Source organism: Natrix helvetica (assembly GCF_964273705.1).
Source record: "Natrix helvetica genome assembly, chromosome: Z".
NCBI classification, from domain to species: Eukaryota; Metazoa; Chordata; class Lepidosauria; order Squamata; family Natricidae; genus Natrix; species Natrix helvetica.
The window spans coordinates 137,493,387-137,509,351 of record NC_138554.1 but is presented as its reverse complement, the minus strand read 5'-3'; the positions used below and the strand labels follow the sequence as shown (position 1 = coordinate 137,509,351).

Genomic DNA, 15,965 nt, shown 5'->3' with positions numbered 1-15,965 from the left:
ACCAAGAGACCTTTGAATTCTAGTACTAACTTAAGCATGGATGTCAGCTGGATGACTTTGGACTTGTCCCTCCTCTTAGCCTTTAACTAGGCAACGTAGTGGTTAGAGATGGTGAGTAAGAAGCCAGGAAAGCATGAGTTCTCCTTCATCCTTAGGACACAGATGTTCCAGAGGTGATGATCTGCTGGCTCAAGAGTTGACCAGGAATTGGGAGATCTGGATTTTAGTCTCTCCTCAACAATGATAGCTCCGTGGGAGTGACTTAGGGCCAGCCTCTCCTTTGCAGCCGAAGAGGTAGCTGGGTGCAGTGGTTAAGGCACCAGGGGAAGCCAAGAACCTGTGAGTTGTAGTCCTGCCTTGCCACAAAAGCTTGCTGGATTTGACCTTGGGCAAATTACCAGGAGACGTAGAACATAGATTCGTAAGCAGGAGGGGAACTCAGAGATCTTTTAGTCCAGCCCCCTGCTCAAGGTCAAAGGGTTCTAATCTACTGTGTTCTTGAAAAGTTCCACTGATAGTCCCGCCTTAAGCATAAAAACCAACTGAGTGACTTTGGACCAATCACCAGGAGACGGTGAGTTCTAGTCCTGACTCAGGCATGAAAGCCAGCTGGATGACTTTGGGCCAATCACCAGGAGATGGTGAGTTCTAGTCCCACCTTGGCCATGAAAGCTGACTGTGTAACTTTTGGCCAATCACCAGAAGACAGTGAGTTCTAGTCCTAGCTTAGGTATGAAAGACGATTGTGTGACTCTGGGCCAGTCACCGGGAGACAATGAGTTCTAGTCCCAACTTAGGCATGAAAACTGGCTGACTAACTTTGTGCCAATCAGCAGGAGATGGTGAGTTCTAGTCCTGCCTTACACACAAAATCGACTTGGGGCCAGTCCTTCTCTCTTAGCCCCTAGGGCACCGATGGCAAACCTTTTTTGGCTGCCTTGCCAATAGCGGGGGAAGCACAGGGGGGGTCGTGTGCGGGCGTGCCAAACCCATAATGCTATGTATGTGTGCCCCCCCAGTGTGCGCGCATCCGCATGATCAGCAACAACCCCTCCCCTGCTTTTGCCGCATTTTTTTTTGCCTTGCCCAGGCTCCAGAGACTTTCTAGGAACCTGAGGAGGGTGACTTCCGGCTTGTCCGTAGGGCCGATTTTCGACCTCCATGGTCTTCAGGAGGCTTCCCTGAAGGCTCTGGAAGTCAAAAATTGGCCCTACGGACAAACTGGAAGTCATCATTCCTGAACTTCCAGGTTCCCCGTAGGGCGAATTTTTGACCTCCGGAGCATTCGGGGGCCTTCAGGAGGCTTCCCTGAAGGCTCTGGAGGGCAAAAACTGGCCCTATGAGCAAACCGGAAGAGACTTCCAGTTTGTCCGTAGGGCCGATTTTCAACCTCCGGAACCTTCCGGGGCCTTCAGGAGGCTTCCCTGAACGCTCCAGAGGGCAAATAAGCAGTCCTACGAGCAAACCAGAAGTTTGTTACGGTTTGCCCATAGGGCCATTTTTTTTGTGCTTTGGAGGCTTCAGGGAAGCCTCCGGAGAGCGAAAAACGGTGCGCGCTGGCCAGCCGACAGGGCATCGCCTCATGTGCCCTGACAAATGGCTCTATGTGCCACCTGTGGAACGCATACCATAGGTTCTCCATCACGGCCCTAGGGAGAAGAAAGCTAGAGCAAACCACTTCCAAACATATTGCCGAGAAAACGGTAAGGCCTTATCCAGACTGACTCAAAGGTTTGGGAGGGAAGAGGGAGAGGGGTTAAGAATGAACAAAAAAAGAAAAGTCTATAGAACTTTTCCCTGAATGTTAGCAGAATGCAGTGTGAGTCAGAAACGGAAGTTAAATCTAACTTGGGAATGAAAGAAACAAATATATCAACTGATTAGAAAAGATTTTTTTTTTGAATAGAAAGCCACAGTGGATATGAAGAGATGGGGGGGGGGGAGGACCCTGACTTCGCATTTGGGCATCTCTCTCTATATATTCTAAAGCTTATTAGTCATATATTTTCACCCACCTTCTTCTTATAAAAGGGTCAGAGCAGCCTTTCAAAATCCATCTCCGGATCCTTAACCTTTCAAACTTCTGTCTTAATATCCTCAATAATTCTCCTTTCTTTACTGGGTTAGTTTAATTTTCTAAATTTTACTGTGTGATTATTTGGAGGACTGCAATCAAATGTCCATCTGGCTGGCTTTCTATTTCCTCCTCTATTTTATTAGGCAGCTTAGAAGTTACTTTTTTTTAAAGTTCAATATTTTTTTTTTCTGTTATTGTGTGACTTTATATAACTCCTGAGTTACATAAAGGTTCTGCAATGAAGTTTTACAAAAAAAATAATAATAATGTTGATAAACACATGAGGTTTACCTGGGAAGGACTTTGACGAAGTTGAACAGATTTCAAGGGAGAGAAAAAAAGATTTTTTTAAAAAAAAACAACTCCGTTAAAATAGTTTTCTAAAAGTTTTATTTAAATCAACAAGTTATTCAGGAGAGTTGGAATTGTATTCCAATACATAATGCTTTCCTGTGCTGGTTTTCTATTTGCATTAAGTATTGATTAAAGAACTTAATCAAGGCTTAATTGGATCTGGCACTGTTTATTTTATCACCAAATTTTTACTGCATGATAACTGCACTTTTCTGCAAAATTTGCAAGATGCAACCCCACATCTTTGGTAGACTTGTGATAAAGCAAAGAAATACTGAGGCCAGATTTCTGTTTTAATTCCAAAGATTCTTAAAACAAAAATAAAACTGAAACCAGAATATTTTTCTTTTAGGACCAATGGACAAACTAGAAAAAATAAATCTATAGTGACTGCAGTGAGAATCATATATGCACAAAAATGGAAAGACAAATCGTCTGTGGAGATTCTCAGTCACGGTTATCCCAAAAGTGCTTTTTCAAAATTGAATGATGGAGGATGGAAGTCTCCTCAACGAATCTCAGAGAGAGTACTAACGACCAAATGACTGTAAGGAATACACATCCTTCCATCCTCCACCGTTCAATCAGAACCGAAGAAGCTTCTTGGATGAGAAGTGAAATGTCTTCAAGAAAAAACAAAGGAAGTCCAGTTGCCTCTTGAAAAAAAAGCACCTTTGGGAAAGACAAATTTGAAGATTAAATGGAAAAAGTGATGAATGACCTGCTTTAATTCACAAAAAGAATTCATCCTGTTTTGTTTCCACTTGGATACCACTTCTGGACTTTAAACTTGAAGCAGAAAAAAAATGAAACTTTGATTTTAGGTTTAGACGATTAAGTTAACTTTGTTGTTATAGAAATGAATAGTACTCTCTAAATGTCTAAAAAGCAAAAGGTTTGAGGTTATAACTATGTTTTGTATTCTATTGCACCAAAAAACAATTGGAAGTCACTATTTTTCCTCTCTTTTCTTTACTTTTCCCTATTCCCTTACATCTTTGTTTCTATTTGTATAATAAACTTGAATAAATCAATAAAAACCTCACACTTTGCAGGAAAGTTCTCAGAAAAAGGTAGCAAAGAGATCTAACATTTCTGAAATAGCAAAATGGTCACAGAAGGATGGTGTTGATGACAAGGAAATGGCACAGAATAACAAGGTTGGAAGGGACCTTGGAGGTCTTCTAGTCCAACCCCCTGCTCAAGCAGGAGATCCTACACCATTTCAGAGAAATAGCTGTTCAATCTCTTCTTAAAAGCCTCCAATGACAGAGCATTCACAACCTCTGGAGGCAAGTTGTTCCACTCATTCATTGTTCTAACTTAGGAAATTTGTCCTTATTTCTAGGTTGCTTCTCTCCTTGATTAGTTTCCATACATTGCTCCTTCTCCTGCCTTTAGGTGCTTTGGAGAAAGACTCTTTCTTTTTTGTGACAAGCCTTCAAATATTGGAAGACCACTATTGTATCCCTCCTAGCCCTTCTCTTAGTTAGACATATCTAGTTCCCTCAACCCTTCATCATATATTTTAGTTTCCAGTCCCCTAATCATCATTATTGCTCTTCTCTGCTCTTTCTAAAATCTCAACATTATTATTTTTTTGTATTATGTTGACATTCGGGTATTCTAAGATAGCCTTGCTGGAATAGAACAGAATAACAGAGTTGGAAGGGACCTTGGAGATCTTCTAGTCCAACCCCCTGCCTAGGCAGGAAACCCTACACCATTTCAAACAAATGGATATCCAACATCTTCTTAAAAACTTCCAGTGTTGGGGCATTCACAACTTCTGGAGGCAAATTGTTCCATTGATTAATTGTTCTAACTCTCAGGAAATTTCTCCTTAGTTCCAGATTGTTTCTCTCCTTGATTAGTTTCCACCCGTTGCTTCTTGTCCTACCCTCAGGTGCCTTGGAGAATAGTTTGACTCCCTCTTCTTTGTGGCAACCCCTGAGATATTGGAAGACTACTACCATGTCTCCCCTAGTCCTTCTTTTCATTAAACTAGACAGACCCAGTTCCAGCAACCATTCTTCATCTGTTTTAGCTTCCAGTTATGTTGTTAGTGCAACATAAAGCAATACTATTGTGATCTTAATGCTATCCCTCTGTTAATGCAGCCTAGGACTGCATCTTTTCTTACCACTGAATTGAATTTTGTTGGATGGGGCTCGGCTAGAATCGATGCCTGGTTAGAGAAGGAAGGACAAGACACCACAAGACTTTGCAAGAGGGACAAAGCTGAAGTTTGTTCTTCAGCTGAGTGAGACTGATGGGCCGTTTGACTTAAAGGTAATGAGGTTGATTAGGCTGAATCGCTTTTTCCATAAATTAGAATAGATTGATTTTAATGGCGCAAACAGCCTCCTCTTTGACCTTCGGTGTTCCCTAGACTAGTAGGCTGTTTTTGCAGCACTATTGTTTTTTTCCCTTTTCCAAAAAAAAAGGGGGGGAAGGAGGGGAATGGGATTTTTAATTTTTTTTTTAAAAAAACCCACAGTTTCCTTCAACTATTAACAAAAAAACCCCACAAGTTTAAAAACTTCGAGAGTTTTTGAGACACTGAACGGAGATCTATATCTTTATTTAAAACATTCACCGAGGTTGCTGGCGGCCAATTTTCTAGCTGAAAATTATTGTCACCTTCGCTGTTATATACTGAGCACTTTTTGCTCCAGAAATACTTTTGGGTTGCTCCAGGGTGGTTAGAGTTTAGGATCCTACACCTAGGTGCAACTAGCTGGTGGTGGTCCCTTTTGGACGGTGAACAGAATGTTTTAGAATGTTTTCCCAACCGTGCAACTTTTAGAATTGTGGACTTCAACTCCCAGAATTCCTTAGCCAAGATGTCTCTTGTCGAATAGCCCCTTTGTCGCTGAACGAATGGCGGAGTGTTTGGGGAGATGCTCAATCGCCCAGGTCAAGGTTTCCTGAAAGATGCTTTTGGAGGCAACTGGACTTTCTTGGGTTGTCTTTTGAAAACGTTTCGCTTCTCCTCCAGGAAGCTTCCTCAGTTCTAATCTCAATTCTTCATTTCCCAAATTCTTCAGTTAGAACTGAAGAAGTGGCTTGGATGAGGAGCGAAAGGTTTTCGAAGAAAAAGAAAAAAACAAGTCCATCTGCCTTTCTGGAAAAAGCATTTTTCAGGCGAGTGAATAGCCATTACTCAAGGGCTGCCTACAGCTCTTTCCATTCCAAGGTCATATCAAAATACCTACTCAGCAGTGGTGGGTTGCAAATATTTTTACTACCGGCTTGGGCGCGCTCTTGCACAGACGTGCAACATTTCTGCGCGTGTGCAGAAGCATCTGGGCGGGGCCTCCCACCACCGCTACCACCAATTCAGCCGAACCAGTTCCAAACTGGGAGCAACCCACCACTGCTACTCAGGAAAGAGTTACAAGCAAACCTTGGCCCAAGGCCACAACTGAGCCCAAAAGTCCTGTTGTTAAGAGAGACATTTGTTAAGCAAGCTTTGCCCCGTCTTAAGACCCTTTTTTTGGCCACAGTTGTTAAGCGAATCACTGCAGCTAATAAGTTGCCAATTCAGTTGTTCTGTGAAACCCCCTTCCCCATTGACTTTGCTTGTCTGAAGGTCGCAGAAGGGGATCGTGTGACCCCAAGAGACAGCAATTTTGATCCCATAACCATGGGGATGCTTCAAAGGTTGTAACTATGGGAAATGGTCATAAGTCACTTTTTTCAGCACCGTTGTTACTTAGAACAGTCACTAAACTAAAGGTTGTAAGTCAAGGACCCCTGTATCTATGTCTATGGTTAGATTCTCAGTCGTCCAGGTTGTATTTGTCCCAAAGGTGGTTTTTTCAAGAGGCAACTAAACTTTCTTTGTTTTTCCTTGAAGAGGTTTCGCTTCTCACCCAAGGAGCTTCTCCAGTTCTAATGGAATGGTGGAGGGTGACAGTGGCTTCAACAACTCTCAAGAGAGACTACGAATGACTAGATGACTGCAAGGAATATAAGTCCTTCCATCCTCCACCATGTGGGTCTGAGGACACAAATAAGCTTCCAAGTGGCCTCAATGACTCTCTAAAAGGAGGCAAATGACCAAGATGCCTGCAAGGAGTATAAATCCTTCCGTCCCCCATCATCCAATCAGAACTTAAGAAGCTTCTTGGGTGAGAAGCGAAACGTCTTCAAAGAAAAGCAAAATCCAGTTTCCTTTTTGGGGGGGAAAGCACCTTTGTACAATAGAAACTTTCTTGCAGGTATTTTTTTCAAGAGGCAATTGCACTTTCCTTGTTTTTCCTTGAAGAGGTTTCGCTTCTTACCCAAGAAGCTTCTTCGGTTCTGACGGAAGGGTGGAGGGTAACAGTGGCCTCAACGACTCTTAGAGAGGCTACGAATGACCAGATGACACTAAACAAACAGTTGTAAGTCGAGGACTACCTGTACTGTGTGATCCCTCCACTATTTTGAGTCTTCCCGCAACTGACTTGACTAATGTGCCATCAATCTGGTGTTGGTTTTTTTTTAGCAAATCGCACCCAGAGACTTTCTCACCCAGGATGAGTTGTTTCCAACTTGCCTTTCAGGAATATTTTCCCACCCAGAGCAGATGGCGGAATCCATCCATCCTTTTTTGGCCTTTTTTGACTGACGGGAAAGGTTAGGTTAGCCTGACACTTGGAACTTGGAGGCTTTAAGGAAGGACAGCCTATTCTCCCGTGCCTCTGCTGACGTTTCCTTCTCCTGAGCGATAAGACAGACATTCAAAGCTGCTGCTGAACATAAACAGAAGATAAGGACGGGGCCAAATTAGTTCCGGTGTTTGTTCCCTCTTATTGAGGGCTCGGGGTTTTGAGCTAACAGGTTCAGGTTTTTTTTATTTTTAATTTGCTACTCTAACAAAATAATAATAATCCACTTGGCATATGGTTCCTTGGTCCCTTTAGTCGTAATTCCAGTAAAGCAGGAGTGAAGGTAATCCTTGACTTACAACAGTCTGTTTAGCAACCATTAAAAGTTACAACAGAGGGACGCAGTGGCTCAGGGGCTAAGACGCTGAGCTTGTCGATCGGAAAGGACGGCAGTTCAGCGGTTCGAATCCCTAGCGCCGCATAACAGGGTGAGCTCCTGTTACTTCTCCCAACTTCTGCCAACTTAGCAGTTCGAAAGGACGTAGAAATGCAAGTAGAAAAATAGGGACCAACTTTGGTGGGAAGGCAACAGCGTTCTGTGCGCCTTCGGCATTTAGTCATGCCGGCCACATGATCATGGAGACATCTTTGGACAGGGCTGGCTCTTTGGCTTTGGAACGGAAATGAGCACTGCCCCCTAGAGTCAGGAACGATTAGGAAGCATGTGCGAAGGGAACCTTTACCTAAAAGTTGCAGAGGCATTTTAAAAAAGTGATTTATGACCCTTTTTCACAGTTATGATTTGCATCCCTCATGGTCATGTGATTAAAATTCAGACGCTTGGCAACTGACTCATATTTACGACGGTTGAATGTCCTGGGAGGGTCACATGATCCCCTTTTGTGACCTTCTGACCAGCAAATTCACTTTGGCAGCCGTGTTATTAGCAACTGCAGTGGTTCACTTAACAACCGTGGCAAGGAAGGCTGTAAAATGTGGGGCGCAGATCTGGGGACAGACTACCCTTAAAACAGCACATGAAATGGGCTTCAAGGTTTAGCTCCATGGATTTTTGCTTGATGTCTCGGAGTTTACATGCTCCAGAATCAGGTACCAGAAGACACTGGAATAATGTCAATGTTTGCCAAGATGCCATCTGCATAATTTTCTTCACAAAAGGATATCACAATGGCTACAAGTACCCCATTGGCACTCAACAATCTTGGAATTCAAGCTGTTTTTCTCAACCTTAACAAGTTTAAGATGTGTGGATTCACCAAAACACCTATCTACAGTACATTACAAAATATGCTAAAACTTCTTGTCATCAGCTCAGCTTCCAGAGCAGGGGTCACCAACCTTTCGAACCTCAGAGACCACTGAATTCATAATTTTAAATCCCGCGGACCACTAATATGATCTGCCTAAGGACCAGCTGTGTGTGTGTGCCTAGGTGGTCATGTGACTGTGTGGGTGTGGCCAACTCGATGTCACTCACATCAAGGGGTGCCTTGCAGGACTCTATTGCCCCTCCCCTCCCAGCCACTCCTTGCCTGCCCACCCAGGTTCCTTAGGGCCCCAAGAGGAATCGTTGCTGGAGCTAAGCTGCCACCAAGAGAAAGAGTTGGCAAAACAGCTCAGTTCAAATTGGATCTGGCCGAGAAGGAGGCTCAGCAGAAGCACCTCACTGAGGACTAGGAGCATAGGCTTTCCAAGCAGAGGGAAGACCTGCAGGAGTGCAAGGCCAGGGACCGGCACCTGGAGGCTCAGTGGACTGAGATGGTCAGCCAGTTCCAGGCCATGGTGCAGTCCCACTGGAACGAGGCCCTCCGGCTCTTCACCACCAGCGGCACTTCTTCCCTCCAGTCTTTGCCCAAAGCCCCCCACCAGGAGGCTGAAGCAGACCCCAAGTCGGAATTTCTGCTCCCCTCTGACTCACACAGAAAGACCCCAAAGGGGGAGACCCCCCTGCAGCAACACAAGCGTTCATTGCACGTATCTGTCCCAGGGGGCATAGTTTGAAGACCCCTGATTTAGTGCAATATAAAAAATGCAGATAATTTTTCTGCTGAACACCAGAATTTTCTCAAGGTCCCCCAGTTGGTGACCGCTGGTTTACAGAGTATGCTCCAGTGGTGGGTTGCAGGAGGTACGCCCCGGTACGCGCATACCAGATCCTGCCTGGAGCACCGGATACCGTCCTGGTATGGTGCTCCACCCGCACTCCTTTTCGGTGCTTTATGCTGTTGGCGCTCGTACAGCACCTGTGCGATGCTCTGCGGAGCAGCTGGAGCGTTGCGGAGGCTGGCAGAAGTGTCATTTGACGCTAGAATGCATGCACGCGCCACAAGCATGCATGTGGGTAACTCCGGGGACTCCAGAACCCACCCCTGGTATGATCCCATGCTCCACAGCATGGAAATTTTGCTGAAGATCCATTCCTCTCATCGTGAATGCATACGTGTTTAGGGCGAAGAATCAGTCTGGATATTTTCCTGAGAAACCCAAAGAATTCCATCTATCGTAAGCAGAAACATTCTTTGAAGCTTTGGCCTCCAGGTCCTTCTTTCAAATGTATAACCGGGGGTGGGGGGTGGGCTTAAGCGCTAATTTACAACGTTCTGAGAGAAATACAAACATACTCACCGGTGGGTGGATCTTGACAAGATCACTGACAAAGTCAGAAGAATGCACCCATGGGGACCAGCCTCAAACTGGAAGGCAGGACAAGGGGAAAGGTGGAAAAAAAATAATGGAGTCATAACTAAAATAGGGACTTCCCCAAGTTTCCCCCAAAAGTTTTTGGTTGAACAAAAAAAAAAATGTGTGTGCTTTGGTTGTTCATCATTTCTGGAATATTTTAGATGTTTCAGCTATTTAGAGAGGCAGTTTGGTCTAGTGGTTAAGGCAGGAGACAGTGAGTTCTAGTCCCACCTTAGGCATGAAAGCCAGGTGGAAGACTTTCGGCCAGTCACCAGGAGACAGTGAGTTCTAGTCCTGCCCTTGGCATGAAAGCAGGCTGGGAGACTTTGGACCAATCACCAGGAGGCACTGAATTCTAATCCCACCTTAGGCATGGTTGTAATTTATGACAGTTTAGGCCCTTATGACTAAATTGGGTCATTTTGGGACCAGACTGATTTTACAATCTTTTTTTCAGCACCTATTAATAGAAGGCCACGGTTTTTAAGCAAACCAATAGTTCATTACAGATACAGTTGCTGGTTTTCAGGCAAATGTGTCGTAAAAATGAGGTCATGTTGATTGCAGGATGCTACAAACAGCCACAAGTGTTGCCTGGTTGTTGAGTTCCCGAGTTGTGATCGCACAACTGCAATTGTGTGTGTGTGATTATCAGAACTTTGAATCCAGGTCCTAAGTGTCTGCAGGAAAGTCGGCCGCAACTTTGAACAGTTGCTAAGCAACCGGTCTTAAGTCAAGAATTACCTGTTCAACGCATTTAATGAGAATGCTGTGGTTTTATTCTTAATTCTTAGACACTGTTCAGAAATTAGCGTATTTTTTGGAGTATAAGACGTACCAAGGTTTTGAAGAGGCAAATTTTAAAAAAAGTAGATAGGTAGATAGAGAGAGGGAGAGGGAGAGAGGGAGAAATATAGTAGGGAGGGAGGGAGAGAGAGAGAAATAGAGTAGGTAGATAGGTAGAGGAATAGAGAGAGAGAAATACAGTAGGTAGGTAGGGAGAGAGAGTAGGTAGGTAGGTAGATGGAGAGAGGGGGGGGAGAGAGAGAGGGAGAGAGAGAAAAAAATACAGTAGATAGGTAGGGAGAGAGAGAGAGAGTAGGTAGGTAGGTAGATACGTAAGTAGATAGAGGGAGAGAGAGATAAATACAGTAGGTAGATAAGGAGAGAGAGTAGGTAGGTAGGTAGATGCTTCCAGGTGTATTTATCCATATGCTGGAGAAGGAAATCGCTGACAATCTGCTGCACCTAAGACTTTGTTTCTGCTGGCACAGCACTTGATCAATCTAATTCTCATCAATAACTCTAACTAAAAAGCTTTCCCAAAGGGGGAAAAAAAGTTTTTGCACTCTGCAAACCTCCCAAAAATGCCGTTTTTCACAAAAACGGGCCATTTTTTTAAAGAGGCACGAAAAACCATGGGGGGGCTTGCAGAGTGCTGGGGGGGGGAAACAAGCAAAAACAGCCCGTTTTTTACGAAAACTGGCCCATTTTTTTGTCAAAAAAATTGCACGCATAGCTTTATGGAGGCTTATAGAGAGCTGCTGAGGGCTGGGGGGGTCAACAAAATAGCCCATTTTTGCTCATTTCTGCACTCCTCAGCCCCCAGGAATACTTTGAAAACCTCCATAAGGCTATGTAGGGCCATTTTGGTGAAGGGGTGGGGCTTCGGGAGGCAAAAAATGCTGTATTCGGTGTATAAGACGCAGCCAGATTTTCAGCCTCTTTTTTTAGGAAAAGAAAGGTGCGTCTTATACTCTGAAAAATACGGTAATAGATGATTGCTGTTCATTTACAGGTAACTCTTGACTTACTGCAGTTCATTTAGTGACCGTTCAAAGTTATAACATCCCTGGAAAAAAGGGACTTACGACTATTTTTCACACTTACGACTGTTGCAGCTTTCCCGGGGTCATGTGATCAAAATTCAGGTGCTTTGCAACTGGTTCATATTTATGATGGTTGCTATGTCCCTTTTTGTGACTTCTGACTAGCAAAGTCCAGCCGGATTCACTTAATAACCATGTTACTAATTTAACAACTGGAGGGATTCACTTGGTAAAACTCACTTTTAACAACTGTCTTTACTTAGACAGATAATAAATTTTGGGCTCCATTGTGATTGTATATTTTTTAAAATATATTTATTATTATTATTATTTTTAAGTTACACATTTATATTGTGTGTGAACAGAGTTGGTTCTGGGTATCATTCATATTAATCCAATTCACAATAACAATATTAGTAATCTCTACCATATTTCTAAAATATAAGTAATCCTTATTATATTGTTCAAACATATACGTATATTCAAAAAATGCCTATCTCCTCATCTTTATCTCTACCTTCATCAATATCTTTTTTGTTCTATCTAAACATTTCTCTATTATATGTAAACAAATTTAACTAAGTTTCATTTATATCGATCCAGTTTACGCTAACATTGTTAATAATCTCTACCACATTTACCAAGTTTATAAATTTAAATTTTGGGCTCCATTGTGACTGTATTTTTTGAGGACAACTTGTTTCTTTGCACTGCAACTTGTGTGTGTTTTTGTGCTGGAGACGAAGTCTGTCCAACTTTGCTCTCCACTTTTTAAAAGCAAATAAGCAGGTTGGCCTCAAAAGAGATTGCAATCGCAACGGTCCAGCCTCTTTCTGACCTACATCGGGAGCCAACCGGGAAATCTTCCCCCTTCCCACCCACCCTCAGTCCTAATTAGCCTGCCCTTCCTTAATTTTCAAATCAAAATAAGGTCGGCGAATGCCGTTCAGATCAGGAAAAGCCATTAGAAACTCATTCATCCTGTTTAACAAACATCATTCTTTAAGAACCACTCGAAACAAATTCTCAGTTAGGGAGAAAAAAAGACTTACCAAAAAAAAAAGGTTATAGAAACCTTAGATGGACTTTTTTTTTGATGAAGAAAAAGATTGTTTTGGTGATTTATGCATTTGGAATTTTTAAAAAAAAACAATTTCTGGGGGAAATGGAAAAAATGAGATGTCAAGTGTTCGGTTCTGTTATTCCATTATTTAGCAGAATGAAGGGAGGAAGGCATAATTTTCTGCTTTCCTTCTTTTTTCCACTTTTTTTCCACTTTCCTGACTTCTTCGTTTGCCTTAGTTTTTCTTTATTATTTTAAATAAATATTCTCCCTCGCACGTGTGTGCTAGTCATTCCCGACTCTAGGGGGCGGTGCTCATCTTTGTTTCAAAGCCGAAGAGCCAGCGCTGTCCAAAGACGTCTCCGTGGTCATGTGGCCAGCATGACTAAACACCGAAGGCGCATGGAGCGCTGTTCCCTTCCCACCAAAGGTGGTTCCTATTTTTCTACTTGCATTTTTTACGTGCTTTCGAACTGCTAAGTTGGCAGAAGCTGGGACAAGTCACGGGAGCTCACTCCGTTATGCGGTACTAGGGATTTGAACCGCCAAACTGCCAACCTTTCTGATCAACAAGCTCAGGATCTTAGCCACTGAGTTACCTTTCCATTATATTACCTAATGTTAAATCTTAACTGTAATAAAGGCAGGGTTGTTGTTTTTTAAAAAAAATCTAAATAAAATAAAGCAAGACGGAGGGCAGTTAAGAGCCACATCTAATCCACACATCCCCTCCCTGTTGTGTCTTTCCTACACAACATGGCAGGAGTGCTTTTAAATGCACAAGCAAAAACGGCGATAAGAAGGGAAGTATAATTGGAGGGCCCTGCCCAGAAGTGACCGCTCCCTTCCCAGCCTCGTTACCTGATGGATATTCTGTTGTAGGAAGATCAGCAGGTCTTCGTAGTGTGTGATTGTGTGCAACAGGAGCTGCAGCAAAGCAAGAAAGGGAGGAAAAATGAGATCCGGCAAGCAAATAGAAGATGTTGATATCTAGGCGACAAATCAGCCAAATGACAGACTTTTGAAGCAGCAAGTCCCAAATTCTGCTGGGTTGGAAGAGAAATATGGGGCTGGCTTGGGAATTCTGGGAGTTGAAGTCCACCTCTCTTAGTCTTGGTGAACCTTTCCAGCACTGAGTGCCAAAAAGGGAGAGCGCACATGCGGGGGAACAACAGAAGCTGGAAGGGCAGCTCGTTGGAACTCATGCGCGCACTGGGAAGCTGAGCTTCTGGTTTCTAGCAGCCACATACCTCGTCTTCTGGTTTTTGATGCACTTGCACATGCAAAGATCAGCTGGGCAGCACGCATATGTGCTCCAGAACCAGGAAGAGCAGCAGGGCTGGCGTGCCCTGAGAGCTGGCTCTGTGTGCCACTTCCAGCACATGTGGAGATAGGTTCTCCATCACAGACCTATCTTAAAGTGGCCAAAACTGGCATACACACTGGATTACAGAGGCATGTACTGCAAACCAGGTTTCTGAATCCAGGAGGGCAGTGGCTTTTTCCTTTCTCACTAGTGTTCAGATATATAATTTGTTTTTCTCTTTAAAATAAGTGAAACAGCCACATTGCACTGGCCGTGTCTGCTTCTTTAGGTTACCCGTCTGTCAGGGCATCTGGACTTAACATCCAGGAGTAAAGAGAAGGAAAAATTCAGAGCATCTGAAAGGGTCTCCCCCTCCCCCCCCCCGGAAAACTGGGGGGATGAAGGGAAACAGGGAGCGTTTCTCACACACACGTACCAACTCCAAACCGCCAGTCCCAAAGGGTTTAAGTTACTAAGAGGATAAGCCTAAAGATTTATTTATGCTTCTCTGGATTCTCACTGACTTCCAGACATTGGACATTATTTTTTTCATTTAGTTTCTCTCTCCCTTCCTCTTTCTCTCTCCCCCTCTCTTCCTCTCCCTATTTCTCTTTCTCTCCCCCCTCCGCTTCTTTCTCTCCCTCTCCCCCTCCTCTCTCTTTCTCTCTCTTCTTCCCCCCCTCTTTCTCCCTCTCTTCCTCTCCCCATTTCTCTCTTTCTCTCTCCCCTCCCCTTCCGTCTCTCTCTCCCCCTCCTATCTCTTTCTCTCTCCTTCTCCCTCTTTTTCTTTCCCTATTTCTCTTTCCCTCTCCTCCCCCCTCTCTTTCCCTTCCTCTTTCTCTCTCCCCCTCTCTTCCTCTCTCTATTTCTCTCTTTCTCTCTCCCCTCCCCTTCCGTCTCTCTCTCTCCCCCTCCTCTCTCTTTCTCTCTCTCCTTCTCCCTCTTTCTCTTCCTATTTCTCTTTCCCTCTCCTCCCCCCTCTCTTTCCCTTCCTCTTTCTCTCTCCCCCTCTCTTCCTCTCCCTATTTCTCTTTCTCTCCCCTCCGCTTCTTTCTCTCCCTCTCCCCCTCTCTCTCTTTCTCTCTCTTCTTCCCCCCCTCTTTCTCCCTCTCTTCCTCTCCCCATTTCTCTCTTTCTCTCTCCCTCCCCTTCCGTCTCTCTCTCTCCCCCTCCTCTCTCTCTCTCTCTCTCCTTCTCCCTCTTTTTTCTTTCCCTATTTCTCTTTCCCTCTCCTCCCCCCTCTCTTTCCCTTCCTCTTTCTCTCTCCCCCTCTCTTCCTCTCTCTATTTCTCTCTTTCTCTCTCCCCTCACCTTCCGTCTCTCTCTCTCTCCCCTCCTCTCTCTCTTTCTCTCTCTCCTTCTCCCTCTTTCTCTTCCTATTTCTCTTTCCCTCTCCTCCCCTCTCTTTCCCTTCCTCTTTCTCTCTCCCTCTCTTCCTCTCTCTATTTCTCTCTTTCTCTCCCCTCCGCTTCTTTCTCTCTCTCCCCTCCTCTCTCTCTCTTTCTCTCTCTTCTTTCCCCCCCTCCTTTCTCCTCTCTTCCTCTCCCCATTTCTCTTTCTCTCTCCCTCCCCTTCCGTCTCTCTCTCTCCCCCTCCTCTCTCTTTCTCTCTCTCCTTCTCCCTCTTTCTCTTCCTATTTCTCTTTCCCTCTCCTCCCCCCTCTCTTTCCCTTCCTCTTTCTCTCTCCCCTCTCTTCCTCTCCCTATTTCTCTTTCTCTCCCCTCCGCTTCTTTCTCTCCCTCTCCCCCTCCTCTCTCTTTCTCTCTCTTCTTCCCCCCCCTCTTTCTCCCTCTCTTCCTCTCCCCATTTCTCTCTTTCTCTCTCCCCTCCCCTTCCGTCTCTCTCTCTCCCCCTCCTCTCTCTCTCTCTCTCTCTCTCCTTCTCCCTCTTTTTCTTTCCCTATTTCTCTTTCCCTCTCCTCCCCCCTCTCTTTCCCTTCCTCTTTCTCTCTCTCCCTCTCTTCCTCTCTCTATTTCTCTCTTTCTCTCCCCTCCGCTTCTTTCCCTCCCTCTCCCCCTCCTCTCTCTTTCTCTCT

General features: G+C 44.4%; 1 protein-coding gene across 1 annotated transcript in view; it reads right to left on the bottom strand.

Moving 5' to 3' along the window:
* The window catches only part of MINDY4 (MINDY lysine 48 deubiquitinase 4), a gene marked incomplete at its 5' end in the record, with an annotated part of 57,900 nt that extends 44,071 nt beyond the window's left edge, over positions 1-13,829 (bottom strand). Inside the window, 3 exons of the mRNA XM_081970679.1 lie at positions 9,676-9,743; positions 13,486-13,551; positions 13,644-13,829. Coding sequence (XP_081826805.1) covers positions 9,676-9,743; positions 13,486-13,551; positions 13,644-13,829 — 320 coding nt within the window. The remainder of the gene's footprint in view (positions 1-9,675; positions 9,744-13,485; positions 13,552-13,643) is intronic.
* Positions 13,830-15,965: the final 2,136 nt, after the last annotated feature.